Source organism: Malania oleifera, chromosome 13, assembly GCF_029873635.1.
Source record: "Malania oleifera isolate guangnan ecotype guangnan chromosome 13, ASM2987363v1, whole genome shotgun sequence".
In the NCBI taxonomy this organism is placed as follows: domain Eukaryota; kingdom Viridiplantae; phylum Streptophyta; class Magnoliopsida; order Santalales; family Ximeniaceae; genus Malania; species Malania oleifera.
Window position 1 is genome coordinate 34,222,584 of NC_080429.1, and position 16,034 is coordinate 34,238,617.

Here is a 16,034-nt window from a genome sequence, read left to right on the forward strand (position 1 = left end):
TCAAGGTTGTTAAATCGTTGGCTAACAAGAAGGGGTATTCTTGTTAGAGAGGAATCTCCATCTGAGAAGGAGAGAGGTTGTAACTTTGCCTAATAAGAAAGTTGGAATCCTTACAGCGGTTGCTTGGGGCAAGGACGTAGGCTACAGGCCAAACCTTGTAAAAAATCTGGTTCTAAGCTCTTCTCCCTACTTTCTTTATTTTCTACAATTATATTAACTACGTGGATCATTTTTATATCTTGCTAAACTTTGGGGAGTGCTGGAATCTTGTTTTAAAAGCATATCTAAATTCAGCATACATTAGCTTGTTGGTTGGATTGATAAATTCTTTGAAGTTCTGATTTATGAAGATTAAAACAAGAGCAAGTTATTTTGAATTGAAAGTTTTCAAAAATACAATATCTAAAAATCATATGTCATTGATTAGAGTAAAGGAATAAAATCTAAGCTTTGAAATCGAAATCTGAATTTTATTTCTAATCTATCCTAATCTGATTTTTGGAAATTAATCAGCTAAAAAATTTGAACTTTAAATTGAATGTTAATTCAACTTGATTAATTATCAGTAATGGGATCATTAAGGGTTGATTACTTGCTGAAAGTAAACACTGCTGAAAGTAAAATTTAACTAAAGGATTTTTAAATACAAAGTAAGGAAAGAATTTTTAAAACCCAATTCGCCCTCCCCTCTTGCGAGAATACCTAGTTTCTCACTTACTTTTTATCCTAAAATATGACATCATTATTTTATCTTGATTTATAAGGAATTCAACAACATCAAGATAAATAGAGTTGGATGGTCTAGTATTAAGATATATTAGAACAACATTATTAGAAAAATTTGTTTCAACCTCTTTACTCTTTTCTTTTTCTTTTATAGATGCTTGGTATAGATCTATCAAGTGCCTGGACGTACGACAAGTATGCGACCAATGATCTTTTCCTCCGCATTTGTATCATTTAGTTTCATGTTGACTAGGTCACTGATTTTGATCATTTACCCGCTTCTAGGGGCTATCCCTCTTCTAGGGGTTATCCCTTTTCTAGGGGATTACAGCCTCACGTTGATGCTAGTGATTATTTTGACCACGACCATGCTCATGACCATGCCTGCGGCTTCATCCTCGACCATGAGATGTATTCATATTCATTTAAGGGAATGGGGTCGAACCAGTTGGATGAGTTTGGTAATTTTTCATCAAAAGCTTGTTATTTTGCTTAGCGACAAGAAAACATGATATTAGTTCAGAAAATTTAGTAAATTTCCTCTCCCTATATTGCTCCTGCAGGAGCACATTAAAAGTTTTTTCTAGCATATCTTCATTAGTAATATTTTCACCACATAATTTTAGTTTCAAGCTAATCTTATGCAGGGTTGAGTTATATTCACCAAATGTTTTAAAATCTTGCAACCTCAGGTGCAAGCATTCATATCGAGTTTTTGGTAAAATCACAGTTTTTTGGTGGTCAAATCTATCCTTTAAATTTTTCCATAGGATAAGTGGGTCTTTAACAGTAAGATATTTAGTTTTTAATTTTTCATCAAAATGATGACAGAGGAAGATCACAACTTTTGCGCAATCCTGCAGGGATGCAGTATTTTTATCTAAAATAGTGTGTTCCTAGTTCATTACATTTAAATGGATATCAACATCAAGAATACATGATAAATAATTTGTTGCCTTTGATATCAAAGGAAATAAATTCAATTTTATTTAGGTTCGACATTTGAATAAATTAACAATAATAAGAAAATTTAGAAAACAAAATGTACAAATTGAAATAAAATTAAGATAATAGTATAATATTATTTCAACCATTCTAGGGTACTTAAAGATGTCTTTTCAAGAACATTATTTTATTTTTCTCAATTTGTACTCTTCAGGAGTATGATTTCAGTTTTTCAATATTAAATTGAAAAATAATTTACTACCTCTTTCGAGGGTTAAATATACTATTTCATCTGAAAGATAAATATTTTACCTCTTCAGGAGGTCAAATTTAACATCTCTTCGAGAGATTAAAAAATATACCCTCTTCAGGAGGTAAATATTTATCACCTCTTTTGGAGATTAGATAGATAGCCTCTTCAGAGGGTTTCTTTCTTCGGGAGATTAAATATGTAAACTAGAAATTTAAATATATTGCCTCTTCAAGAGAACTATCTTTTCAGGAAATATATATACGAAAGATTTAAATATATATAACCTCTTCAGGAAGACTATTTTACCATCTTTTCTAGAGATTGATAGTTTAAATATATATATATATATATATATATATATATATATATATTATATATGTGGTACAGAAATAAAATCGTCCATTAAGGCGGTATAAATATATAGAAATATATTAGTCGATTAGAGTCTCGTAAATTAAATAAGAATTAAAAAAATATATCAGTTGGTTAGATTCTCGTGTCGATAACGTGTTATAAAATATGTAGAAAATAAATAGAGACGAGATAGAAATTTTACGCAATTCGGCTATTCCTACGCCATGAGCTGATGGGATCAAAACTTTACGATCACGGGAGAAATTACAATATGATATGGAACCGTATTAGAGTTGTTAGTTTGTTAATTGTTAGTTTTGTTGTTAATTTGTTAGTTATTGATTCAGTTGTATTTTTCATTTTATATACTAGTATAAATACTAATATAAATAGCACTGTAAACTAATCTTCTTTTATCAATTCAGGAATAATACAGTTTATTTATTTAACATGGTATTAGAGCCATTTTCTATTGCTCCCTGTAGCTCTCTCTCTGCACTTGCGAATGGCGATTGTCGCCATCGCTGGATCGCTGTAGTTTTCCCAGGAGTCATTGTGGCAGACGTGCAGGAAATAAGAGAAGTTTTGGGGATCTTGAAGATGATGAAGATGATTTCTTTGGCTCCAAGAAGGGTAACTCAAAACTGGAAGAAACTGCCCCTGGTGTGGCAATAGGAATGATTCTGTCTCTTCGAGAAAATCTTCAAAACTGTAAGGATACACTTGTAGCATGCCAAACAGAAATTGAGTCTGCAAAATTTGAGATTCAGAAGTGGCATTCTTCGTTCCAAAATGAGTCCTTCATACCTGCTGGCACATCTCCTGAACCTAAATTAGTGGTCAGTTATCTTCAGACCCTAAAATCATCCGAGAAGAGTTCTAGAACAACAAATTGTTTAAAAAAAAAAAAAATTTCTTGCAATCAAGATTGATGGGCTCGTTCACGATCAGGATATCCTCGGATTTTATGTTTTTTTTTTTTTTTATTCTTGCTTCCACATATTTTTCTTTTCTTTTCTTTTCTTTCTCCCATATTCTGCTATGAAATTTTGGGAATTTTGTTTAGTATGGTTTCATTTCAAAGGATTTACCTATGTGTGCTCCAAGTGTTCAAAAAAATGACACAAAGGAGTTGGTGATTCACAATGGAACCTGAGTTTTCTATGGCATTTTGCTTCTATGACAATTGCTAATTGTGCTCCAAGTATTCGAAAGAATGACACAAAGGAGCTACTCGTGGCGGTGAAGCCCCCACCGATCTGGTCTTGGTCACCGGTGATGAAGCCAGTAGTTACTAATGCGGCAAAGAAAAAGTCGACAGTTGTAACAAAAGCAAAGTCTACAAAGGCATCTAATGAGACAAAGGAGAAGGCTCCAACCAAAACAAAGAAGGCCAAAGTTGCTAAAAACTAAAACCTGCAGCAAAGCCAAAAGTTGTGGCAAAGCCAAAGACGAAGCCAAAGGACAAGCTGGTTAAAGCATTAAGAATCTCAACCATGACTTCGCCAGGGAAAGAAAGTTGTAGCTCTGAAGCCTGTTGCAAAGAAAGCATTGGCCAAGGCAACTTCTTTAATGAGTGTGAAGCCCAATAGTGTGAAATCTTAAAAAAAAAAAAAAAAAAAAAATCTGTAAATTTGCTGATTTTTGTGGTTGTATTTGGCGTTACAATCAGATTTTGATGCGTTATGTTTGTTTGTTTTTTTTTTTTTTTTTTACGGCAAGATGGAGATGTTAAATCTTTGTTCCCCATCTCCATCTTGAGGGGGCGTATTAGAGTTGTTAGTTTGTTAATTGTTAGTTTTGTTGTTAATTTGTTAGTTATTTATTCAGTTGTATTTTTCATTTTATATACTAGTATAAATAGCACTGTAAACTAATCTTCTTTTATCAATTTCGGAATAATACAGTTTATTTATTTAACAAACCGATCTTGTACAAAATGCTTCAATCTTTTCTTTATCTCTTCTTCACTATATCACTCATCTTCTCTTATCCTCACTATATGTCTACTTATATGGAAGCATCAAATGTGTGTCCCAAATGAGAAGAAAGGTGCCCTTTTATATGGCAATATGAATAACTAAGTATTTATTCGGGAAAAATTTAAGGGATGGAAGATGGGGTGACATACCCTTTATTAGTACAAATATATGGGATAGATTCACATGATATATGAATTAGTCCAAATATACGTGGCATGTTCATAATTGTCATGGTAACATCGACGTATATTTCAACACTTTTTTCTTTTCCTCCCTGCTTACTTTTTTGTCCTTATCTATTTTCTACTCAACCAAACCGGAGGGTAAGAAAAGTCTTCAACCGAGTCATAATTTGTAAGATTCAGAAGGACGGGGGATACTTCGGTCAATTCAGCACCGAGGATGTTGGATGGCAGTTTGAATATTTTACGGTGATCCGAGGGGCAATAGCAGAACTCATGTCTTTATCAGATACCCGGTTTGTCTCCTCAAGAGTGGATCTTCGCACGTTAAGAACGTAGAGAGAGAGAGAGAGAGAGAGAACCGCCAGCTCCTGCATATGCTTTCACTGCGCACCAGAAAATACCCCTTCCCAACAACAACCACGGATCTTCTCTCCCTCTTTCCCTCTCTCTATAGTGTGTATATATATATATATATATATATATATATCAAACCACAGCGATCTATCTCTAAGCTTCTCGCTTTCTGCAGCTTTCATGGCTTTGCTCCGGTTATGAATGAGAAAAACCGCGTCTTTCGAGCTGCTTTTTGTTGAAAATGGTGGAGATTCTTTGATTTTGTTTCTTTTTGCCCAAATTATTGGTTCCGGTTTATAGATTCGTCATCTGAAGAGTGCATTTCTGTTTTTCTGGAAAAGGAGGTGTTTTTTAGCCGTTAATGCAGAGTGACGCGGCTTGATTTGAAGGTTTTTGGTGAAGGAATAGTGTTATCTAGCTCTATTTCTTGCTTGGACAGATCACAGATGGCTCGTCTAGATCCTTGATGTGCCGTCTCGGACTCTAGTTCTCGGTGCTTCAGTTCCACGTGGCGGAGAATTCGAAATGTAGCTGGATTGTGCAAGCTTGAAGATAAATCTTCCTTTTTTCTGTAATTAATTTAATTTGAACATTCAGGTTATATTGGGCGCTTTTGGAACCTGCATTTGGGTCGAGAGCTTTAAGAGGTTTAGATTTGATGATTTCGTCAGGCATTTGTTTTAATCCATGAAGAATTTTTACTGGTTTAAGCAAATTGCGAACAATAATAGTAAATCAGGGAGGAGCCTGTCGCTCGGAGAGTTCAAACGAGCTGTGTCTTGGTCCAAGTATTTGGTCTCTTCAGGTGCAGCGATAAAAGGGGAGGGAGAGGAGCAATGGAGTGCCGATATGTCGCAGCTGTATATTGGGAATAAATTTGCGTCGGGACGGCACAGTAGGATTTACCGAGGGCTATATAAGCAAAGGGATGTGGCGATCAAGCTCATAAGCCAGCCAGAAGAAGACGAAAGCTTGGCGAGCTGGCTTGAGAAGCAGTTCACTTCGGAGGTTGCTTTGCTCTTTCGATTGCAGCATCCTAATATAATCGCTGTAAGTTCTGTTCCACTTCCCACCTTGGCATTATTCTGAAAGTGGCTTTTGTTTTCTTTTCTTTTCTTTCTAGTCTTTGATCGCATTGAAGATTCTTGGAGAAAATTTTGCATTTTTTGAATAGCGTATAGACTATTTAGCTTGTCTGCTCTCTATTTGAGTGCGAGCGAGATAAAGTGCCTTTTTTTTTCGGAACCTTGGATTAAGTGCTAAATACCCAGTTCGCTTAATGTTTGAACCTGTAGTTTATTGTTGTTCATGTAATGTTCTCTGTGCAAAACTTACCTAGGAAAACTGTTCGCAAAAAAAAATCCGGTAAAGGTACAGTGAAAATGACATTTAATAGGTCTTAAAATTGTTATCCACAAGCAATTTTTATTTCGCGATAATGGGTTTCTGATGTAGGAAACACGGTGCTTTTCATATTGAATCTGAAGATGCCTTTTTTCTCTACTCAGCAATTCCAATTGGTCAAGTTTGTCTGTGTCATGCATTGTTGGACTTCTATGTCGACCATCAAGCCTTCATTGTTAATCAGACCTACTGATGACGTATACCCGTTACCCACATGCATACTCTTTACCTTTTCATCTATCCTCACAAGGTTTTGGAGCCCGGCCAGCGGCGATAAATAACCATACGAACTAGAGTAGTTGTCTGCATTTTCCTTTATTATATTGTTTGTTAAATTTAATATTCTTTTCTCTTTTTTTTTTTTACTGCCCCTTTTCATCCACTTGCTTTGAGCCTTATAAACTGAATTGATTTACAATTCTCCGCTTGTTTTTCATTCTTTACAAAATCAAATATCACTATAATGGCTCTGTTATGTGATGGAACACACTAGTTTTATGATATTATGATTTTTGCGGTGCCGTTGCAATGAACATAGCCAACATAATTATACATACTTGTTCATGCACTTTTCCAATGATACAAAGCCTAAAGACCTCTAACCCAATTAAAATTTCTTTCTTTTTATTTTCAATGTGCTGTTTTTTTCTGCTAGTACTATTATTTAGTCTTTTTTTTTTCTTCCCCCCCCCCCCCCCCCCCCCAGTGGAGAATAGACCTGAATTCTGCACCTTTTATAGAGGAGAAGAAAGATGGGGGAAATGGAAGAATGTTGCGACACAGGGTTAGATTGCCAATCAATGCTTAGTATTGAGAGAGATGGTGTTAGAAAAACTCAGCACTGTGTCTCGCATGCTAAACCTGAAGCATTGTACATTTGAACTTAACTTGTCAAGAATGTTAAGAAGGCAAAATTTTGTTCATTCCTTTGTCAAAGAACTAATTAACAGTTACTCTGTTAGGAACCTGTGAGCATCCAGAAAGATGTGACACCAGAAATTTATCGTGGTTTGATCAATATCGACCTACGTCCACGGAGCAGACACCAAATATTCACTATTTCGCCGAAAAATTACAATTCTCACTCTCTCTCTTCCTCTCTTCCTCCTCTTTCTCCTCTCTGCTCTCTGAGCTTCTCACTTATTCATCTCTTGTATTCCTCAGCCCTCTATTTATAGGGCTGATATTTAAATCACTATTTGATCACAATTAAACATAATCAATCATAAATGGAAAGTTACAATGGAGAGATAAAATGGAGATAAATGGAATATAAACCATTAACCGAACCGACCGAATTGCCGAAAGACACCGAACCAACCCCGACCGAATTGCCCATTCGGGTAATTCGGTTAACCGATTTTAACCGAAATCATTTAAAATTAATTGTTAGAAATATAATACAATTATAACACCGCGTTTCCAACTCATCACGCGTTTCCAGCTCAGCTCCAGCTCTCATGGCTGTCTCCTGGCTCCAGCTACAACATACTCTATCATCATGTAAGGTGCCCAACTAAGAACAGAGCTCACATGCTTGGTTTCTCCATAAATAAGTGGCAGCTGAGCTTGATCATTATGTTTTGTCTAATAATGTTGAACCAGATTATGATTTATTTTTAACACACCATCCTTTCCACCATGTAGAGTTAATGGTATTTATGCTTCAATGACCCTTCTCAAACATGGATCCATAGAATTAGAGTCTAGCAATTATTGCCTATTTCCATTTCGTGCTCTTCTAGGATACCAAAGTTTTTAATTCTCAATTTCTATTGAAAGAATGTTGTACTCAATCCCTAAAAATTCCCACAGGCATGTTTCCTTCTGAGTCTATGACTGGAAAATAAGATTCTTCCTGGTGAGGAGTTTGAATACTTCAACATTGTCTAGGCAGTATTCAAAAGAAGGGTTTGGTGATGTGCATAAACTGAGTCACATTTCATAGACTTATGCTCTTGTTCAGGGGTCATTGGCACTGACCTTGCACCTGTGATTGGCAGGTCAAGCAACCTAAATTTTCCAAAAATTATCTTAGTAAGGACATTAATCTTAGAAGTAAAAGACACTCACCTCCCCCGAGGTTTGGAAAAGAGAAAGTGACCTCCCTTGAGGTTTCACAAATCTCAAAGACCTCCTTTGAGGTTTCAAAAATACTACAAACCTCTCCTAAAGTTTGGCAAAAAAACACAAACCTCTCCTTAAAGGACTTATCTTTTAGAAAAATACAAGGGGAGATTTGTTTCTTTTGGCAAATCTTAAGGGAGGTCTCTGAAATTTTTGAAACTTCAGGGGAGGTTTCTAGGATTTTTGAAACCTCAAGGGAGGTCTCTGTCTTTTTTCCAAACCTCAATGGAGGTCAGTGTCTTTGCCCTAATCTTAATTCTTAACTTTTCATTTGTGTAGCCTTTTACTGAATTCTAACCTCAGATGGCTTCATTCAGACTTATAACTGATGCATCCTTTTTTTACACCCTTATATGAATTCATCTGGACTTATTACCCTTGCAGTCTTCTCCTGAACTCTTACCAAAGATGGCCTTACGCAGGACATGTTTCATACATAAAAGGAAATAGACATAATTTCACATTGTTTAGTGCTACGATGACAAAAGTTTGTTTGCTTGAATCTTAAGTATGGTCCTATCACATCATTGCTCAAGCAGCTCAACCAAGCTTTCAGAGATTGTCTCAACTTAATCAAAGTTTTCCTTTGAGGAGGTTGGGTGAGGTGGTAATGTTTTTGGTGGATTGTGTAGACTGAATTTACTTGGATTACCTTTGTTAGGCTCCCTGTATGCTTCCTTTAGCAGCTGGAGTGCGGACTAAATATTGTTTGAATTATTTTTTCTTCCCAAACAAAACAGAAATTATAGTAGCACTGATCAAGCAGCAATATCCCCTCCTTCTCGATCACTCCCCAATCCCCCCCCCGCCCCCAAAAAAAAAAAAACAAAAGGAAAAAGAAAAAACCCTTATAAATTGCAAAAAGTTGATGCTTTGTGGGAAGGTAAACAAAGTGAACTTTAGTATCGCTTGAGGTTTTTTTATCCTCCCCTCCCTCCCTTCAAAAGTCTCTGATGCTCCAGTCTTAGATTTACGTACGCTTCCTCAGTAAGAAAATCTAATCTTTACATGCTATGGTTTCTTATTTCAGTGACTTTGGATGCAGAAGCCTTCGCTAAGAGTTATTCATTTTTTTGGATGGCATGGTGCATGGAGCATGCATCTGTATTCTTTTGGATTGCTGATATGTTTTGAGGTTGGGGTTATTTGTGTCTTTCATTGTTTTTCCTATACACTACTCATTCTTGCTTAAATGGGTTTTTTATTTGCTGCCAGCTCATAAAATAGTCAATGAAAGCTTGAAATTCATTTTAAATATGATTTCCCTTCTTGAAAATAATTTTTATATGGTTATTGCTGATTTGTGATTTCATTTCACAGATTTTGTATTGGTATAGTTTGTTTGTAGAGGAAGCCTATGCATCTTAATGCAGTTTTGCCCATTTTACACACAATCAATCCATTATGTACATATTGTATGAATCTCAAATTTCAGGAAGAGAAAAAACATTCCGCTTGTCCAGAACATTTTGTGCAAGCTGACACATAAATTTACTTACTGTTAATGATTAATGCTGGACATTGTTGGTAACAATTGAAATCGAAATTGGTTATAAAATTTTTAATAAACGAACTTTACTGTTAATCCATCATTTATTTAACCATTCTGTGATAATTATGCGCTCTTTATGCAGTTTGTTGGAGCTTGTAAGAAGCCACCTGTGTTTTGTATCATCACTGAGTATTTGGCTGGGGGCTCACTGAGAAAATACCTCCATCAGCAGGATCCATATTCAATTCCACTTAACCTTGTTCTGAAGTTGGCCCTTGATATTGGCCGTGGGATGCAGTATCTTCATTCTAAAGGGATAATTCATAGGGATCTTAAATCAGAAAATCTACTGCTTGGGGAAGATATGTGTGTGAAGGTAGCAGATTTTGGTATCTCATGCTTGGAATCTCAATGTGGAAGTGCAAAGGGATTCACGGGTACTTATCGTTGGATGGCACCTGAAATGATCAAAGAAAAGCGCCATACTAAGAAAGTTGATGTTTACAGTTTCGGCATTGTCCTTTGGGAACTTTTAACCGCATTGATTCCATTTAACAATATGACTCCTGAACAGGCTGCATTTGCAGTCTCCCAGAAGGTATTTCTGCTTGCTATTTTATGTTATGGTGCATTTTAAGTATTTTCTTCATTCTAATGTTTTCAATAGAAACCCTGGTATTACATCCGCATGGCACTGGATAATTTCATATTGGCTCTTTATAATAGTATTAAGAGGCTAGATGATTCTTTTAGTCCTTTATTGTAGAAATTTTCAATTTCATTATAGATATTCCAATGAATGATCAAATCATGGAGAAATAACTGGCTGAGTAGACTCAGGTAGGAGATCTCATAGTTTATGTTTGTGTATGATAATGTTTCAGCTTGTAAAAACTAAAATTGTGAAAAATTTGAAGTAAGAAATATTAAGAGAGAGATTGAAATTAATAAGATATGTTTAAGTTTAGGGGTGACTAAGATAATATCTATATATATCCATATATACACACACATACATACACACATTGATTTTAGCTTTCTAAAACTAGGAGTAGAGCAAGAAAATTTTACAATTTGATGGCCAGGACATACATACAAATGATTGCTTATGTCATCTAGGATTTGTCATCCCTAAGTCGGATGATATGGAAGAAAACATTAGTCAGAATTAAAATGGGATAGTTGGATCGAGAAGCGCTTATTAATTGTTTTGTTTAACTCAATAGTTAATACCAATTAAAATATATTTTTTTAATAAAAAATATTGATGGTTGTATTTTATTTTTCACTATTTAAGCATTTTTAGATTAATTAGGTATCATTGCCTGTTCTTCCAACCACTAATAATATAGATATAGAATTCTCCAGTTTGGAAACTTGGGTTGCCCTTGTGCATGTTTGTTCGTGTGTTGTACTCACATGACTTAGTGATACATCATATGCTAAATTATATTTTTGTAGACCCGCATGCATACTACACCCCGTTATTCCCCAAAACATGCATGGTTCCTCAAAAAAATAAATAAATAAATAAAAGTGAGATGCATATAGTTTACCATTTACTTGTAATAATAAGTTTTAATTTTAGAGTTAAACATTTATTTTTCATTTTTATATACATAATTTTCATTGAAATAATATTTCTTAGTGATGGTATTCATTTTTCTTTTTTCTACCTCTATTATTTGTGTCATTGGACCCCTTTTATGCCATTATTACATGTCATTAGGAGGGTAATCCATTATGCCCTGGCTAGATCTTAGGATAAATTATGACTCAACTACCTCAAGGGACGATTTGCTGGCTGCTGCCCCCTCAAGGGACCACTTGCTGCCCATTGACGGCCCCCTGAGGTAGAGGCCTTGGTGTGCGCGCTTTTTGCTTTTCCTGGCACTGTTAAAGCAGGGGGCTTTTGCAGTCACCCTCAAGGAGGTCTGTCAAAAACTAGTTGCTTCTCCTTACCCTTTTCTACCCAGCAAATAAATATATACCAGAAAAAAGGAAAAACAAAAAAAAAATAAAAAACCTGATCGTACCTTCATCTTAGGACTAACCCTGTATTGGGACTGCAAATCCAAATGTATCTATCCATGGCAGGACTGGAACTTGGGCTGGCCAATCCAAACTTTTACAGGCTTAAGTTCCTATAGTTTAGGTTAGTCTTGGATTAGCAAAACTCTGCTCGACCTCAATTTGAGCTGAGTTTGGGAGACAATTGTAGCTAATGCTTGTTAAGTTATATGATTATGTTGTTTGACAAGCATTTGTCTTTTAAATCAACCTGTGGAGCCAATAAAATGCTCCCCCAATCCCAAACCGCATCCAAACCTAGCTGTGCTTGGAATTGTACTGGGGTTGAGTGCCCTGGGTTCGAGGGGTGGACTTGCATCCATCTCCAGCTTCACCCAATCCACCAGCAGCTCCACCACAACTACAAAATGCTTTCAAATCCCAAACCCAGCCCAATGTTACCTGGGTTGAGGAAATTGAACTGGGGTTGAACACCCAAGGTTTGAAGGTAGGGCTTCGACTGACATCTAACCTGGCACAACCTACTGGAGTTTCTCTTGTACAACTATGTTATAAAACAAGCTTGGAAATAGCATTCTGATTGAGGTCACCATGTTTCCTTGTTTGAGTCTTGATGGAATAGTCCACCAAGTAGAAATTTTTATATATTTTGTGTAGTCTAGTTTCCTACCACTTGTACAAGGAGCCTGCTACTATCCAAGAGTGGGACTGGCCAAAACCTACCCAAATAGACATCCAATGGGAGAATTTTATGCAACAACAAAAAAAAAAAAATGATTTGAGCAAAGAGCACTGCAGAATTAAATGTTGTTCAATGATGCTAATACAGTTTTACACCTTATTTTGCACCCGATTTATGTGTCCATAACTTCCAGTTCTGGTTACATTTTGCTTATGTTCGACAGCTGTCTTGGCTTTGGGTTGAGCCTGTATTCACTTTGTTATGTGCAACAATTGGACGATATATTGCTACATTAGTATTCGAAAGTTTGCAGTGAAGTCCATGTGACAGTTTCACTTGAGTTGTAAGTCCATATGCCACTATGCCCATGTACATGTAAGTTACATGTTGGGTGAGAAAATTGTGAGTCTCTCTTTACCTTACCATTTTCTCTACTTTTCCTCGCCGCCAACCTTTTCAGTCAAATTAAATTCAACTAAGCATTTTAATACCAAACTAATCGGGGTATAGTATGAGCCAGTTTTTAGTATCTCATAGTTTAGGACAAATTACCTGAAGAGTGGGCCCATCCAACATTCTACATGATGACACATCAAGCTTCCTCTTGGACTGGAGCTCCTTTCCCCTCTTACCTCAGAAGGAATATCTTTCTGGTTTACTTAGCAGTACCTATGTTAATATCTTAGATCAATTATTCATATCAGGTCATTTCAATAAGACAGCATAGGCTGATTGAAGTTTACATCTTTGTTTATTTCTGGTTTTAGTATACACTGGTCCTATGTTTGAAAAGAACTTGAATTTGGATTTTTATTGGATTTAAATTAAGAAGTAATATAACATTATATTAAAATTTGTCCAAATCCGTCAAAATCCAAATTCAAGGTCTGAAATTCATGCTCTCAAATACAGTGTGGATCTATTTATGTCTTGATTAATTTGTCAGGAAAAGTACACAAATGCACACTGATCCACAGATGTATCATTCATGGAGTTTTCCTTCTCTTCATGGAACAGAAAGAAAAGTCATTCATTTGCAATGCATGATTTTGTGCAGAATGAGAGACCGCCTTTGCCATCTGATTGTCCTGCAGGATTTAATCATCTCATCAACCGATGCTGGTCAAGAAATCCAGATAAACGGCCTCATTTTGATGAGATTGTATCAGTTCTGGAGGGTTTTGCAGAGTCTATTGAACAGAATCCTAGTTTTTTCACATCCTACAAACCTTCAAAGAGTCCCAATTTTTTTCATTGCTTGCCAAAGTGTATCACCGCCCATAGCCTGTAAACAGGTCTGCTTCTTCAGAAGCTTGAGGATCTACTTGAAATGAACTATGATGCTTGAAATGTACCATATTTTTCATTTCATATCTATGATCGCCTGTCCAATTAAGCTCATGAACTTACAATTGCTCCTCTCTCTTACCCCTCTTTTCTTTTATGTTCCATTAATGCACAAAATGAGTTCCTAAAATTTGCATGTTAATATTAATGCTTATATGATTGGTTTTCCTTACTCTAACTTGAATGCCCTCAAATTCAGTAGGGAATTGAAGTCAAGCATGGTGTTTGATAGTTTCATACTTCCAATTTGGATTTGTATGCATTTGATGAAATATAGCACAATTTTGTTTGATGTTTTATTCAAATTTACACAAGCAATTTGGAAATCCCAATTCCAAGCTCCTAGGACTAGTGTGTGCCCTTGTTGTCCTTCCTGGCATTGGTTAAGCAGGTGGACTCCAGCAGCCATACCCAATGAGAGTAGTCACAAAGAAAGTTGCCCCTTGACCATTTTAGCCCACCAATGAATAAAGAAATTTGTACAAGAAGAAGCAAAAGATACCTTCATCTTTAAGGCTAGGCCTAGATTTGATTATACATCATCTTAAGGCTAGGCCTGGATTTGGATTGTCAATCTTAGATTGTGTTTTTGTAAAATGTTTGTTTCTATGAATAAACTAACAATGAATTTGGAAATATGGATCTTTAGCCTTGAATTTAGATTTGGATAGATTTGAACAAAATTCAGTACATTTTTATATTACATCATTTTCATTTTCAAATATACATAAATCCAAATCGAAGACCTCAACATACGGTAAAATAAGATGTGATTGAATTGGACCTTGAACCTATTTAGTTCATCACTTGGCTCCTTACGGGGATGACTATGGTTCTATTCCCTTGGATTGCATTTCCACTCGAGTCCCTTAATTGCATTTCCACTCAAGTTTTTCAAGGGAGGGAGGAATCTGTTGAGAATTCCACTTGTGAGCTTGTCCTATATTGGAAAATTAGAGTGGATGATGGGTGCTTATATATATGATTGGGCCCAAGATCCAATAGGCTTAAGTTTTTCCTCTGATACCACTTGTTAAGAATTTGTGAGCAATAAACACACGTCAAAAAAATAAGAGACACCAGAAATTACATGGATCGGTCTAGATTGACCTACGTCCACGGAGCACACCACAATTCACTATTAAACCGGGAGAAAATACAAACTCTCTCTGCACTCTTCCTCACACTCTGTTCTACACACCTCTTTAGTGTATGCACACCTCTCTTCTCTATTTATAGATGGCTGGAGGAAATACAATAAATGGTGATTGAGGAATTACAATAAATCGGCAATCAATAGCCGCGAACACAGCTCAACACGGCTTGCACCAGCTTGCACGTGGCACTAGCTCACACACGACACCGCGTCTCTAGCTTCAACTACTCAACAATCTCCTACTTGAAGACGGAGACGTCTCATCAACCAGTGATAAATGATGTGCTCAAATATGTCTTCAGGCATGAAGACCAACTGAAGTTGAATACAACTTCAGCTTCTATGTAGTCATTACCTTTGCCAACATATCTGTCGAATTCTTGCTACCTTGGATTTTTTCCAGTGTCAACACTCCATCCTCTAATAGAGATAAGACGAAATGATAACGTAATCCAATGTGTTTGGTTCTAGAATGAAATGTAGAGTTCTTTGTCAGATGTATCATATTCTAACTGTCGCTATACAAAACATTTCTTTCCTATTTTATTCTGAGCTCTGTTAACAAACCTTCAAACCAAATCATCTCTTTACTTGCTTCTGTCACTGCTACGTACTCAGCTTCTATAGTGGATAGAACAACAATCTTCTGTATCTGTGAAATCCAACTAATAGTTTTTGTGCCAACAGTGAATATATATACGGTGGTGCTTCTGCGATGATCAATTTCATATGCAAAATCAGTATCTACATACCCTTGAATTTTCCAGTCGCTTTTACCGAAACATAGGCACTTATCAATAGTGCCACGGAGATATCTCAAAATCCACTTCACTACTTCCCAGTAAGTCTTCCCTGGATTTGACATATACCTGTTGACAGCTCCAATTGCTTGGCCAATATCTGGTCTGGTACCAACCATAGCATACATGAGACTTCCAACGGCTGATGCGTATGGTACCTTAGCCACGAAATATTTTTCTTCATATGTCTGGGGAG

The 16,034-nt window shown here is 36.1% G+C and overlaps 1 protein-coding gene across 2 annotated transcripts; it reads left to right on the top strand.

The window, feature by feature from the left end:
* The first annotated feature begins 4,752 nt into the window (after positions 1 to 4,752).
* On the top strand, positions 4,753 to 13,936 carry LOC131146689 (serine/threonine/tyrosine-protein kinase HT1-like). Of its 2 annotated transcripts, none has more exons than XM_058096439.1 (3): positions 4,753 to 5,849; positions 9,965 to 10,420; positions 13,593 to 13,936. In XM_058096439.1, exons 1-3 carry the CDS (start codon positions 5,487 to 5,489, stop codon positions 13,824 to 13,826), a joined length of 1,053 nt encoding a protein of 350 aa, XP_057952422.1. In that variant the 5' UTR covers positions 4,753 to 5,486; the 3' UTR covers positions 13,827 to 13,936. The 2 variants fall into 2 exon arrangements, with proteins under 2 accessions (XP_057952422.1, XP_057952421.1); XM_058096438.1 differs by having other exon boundaries at positions 13,630 to 13,936.
* Positions 13,937 to 16,034: the final 2,098 nt, after the last annotated feature.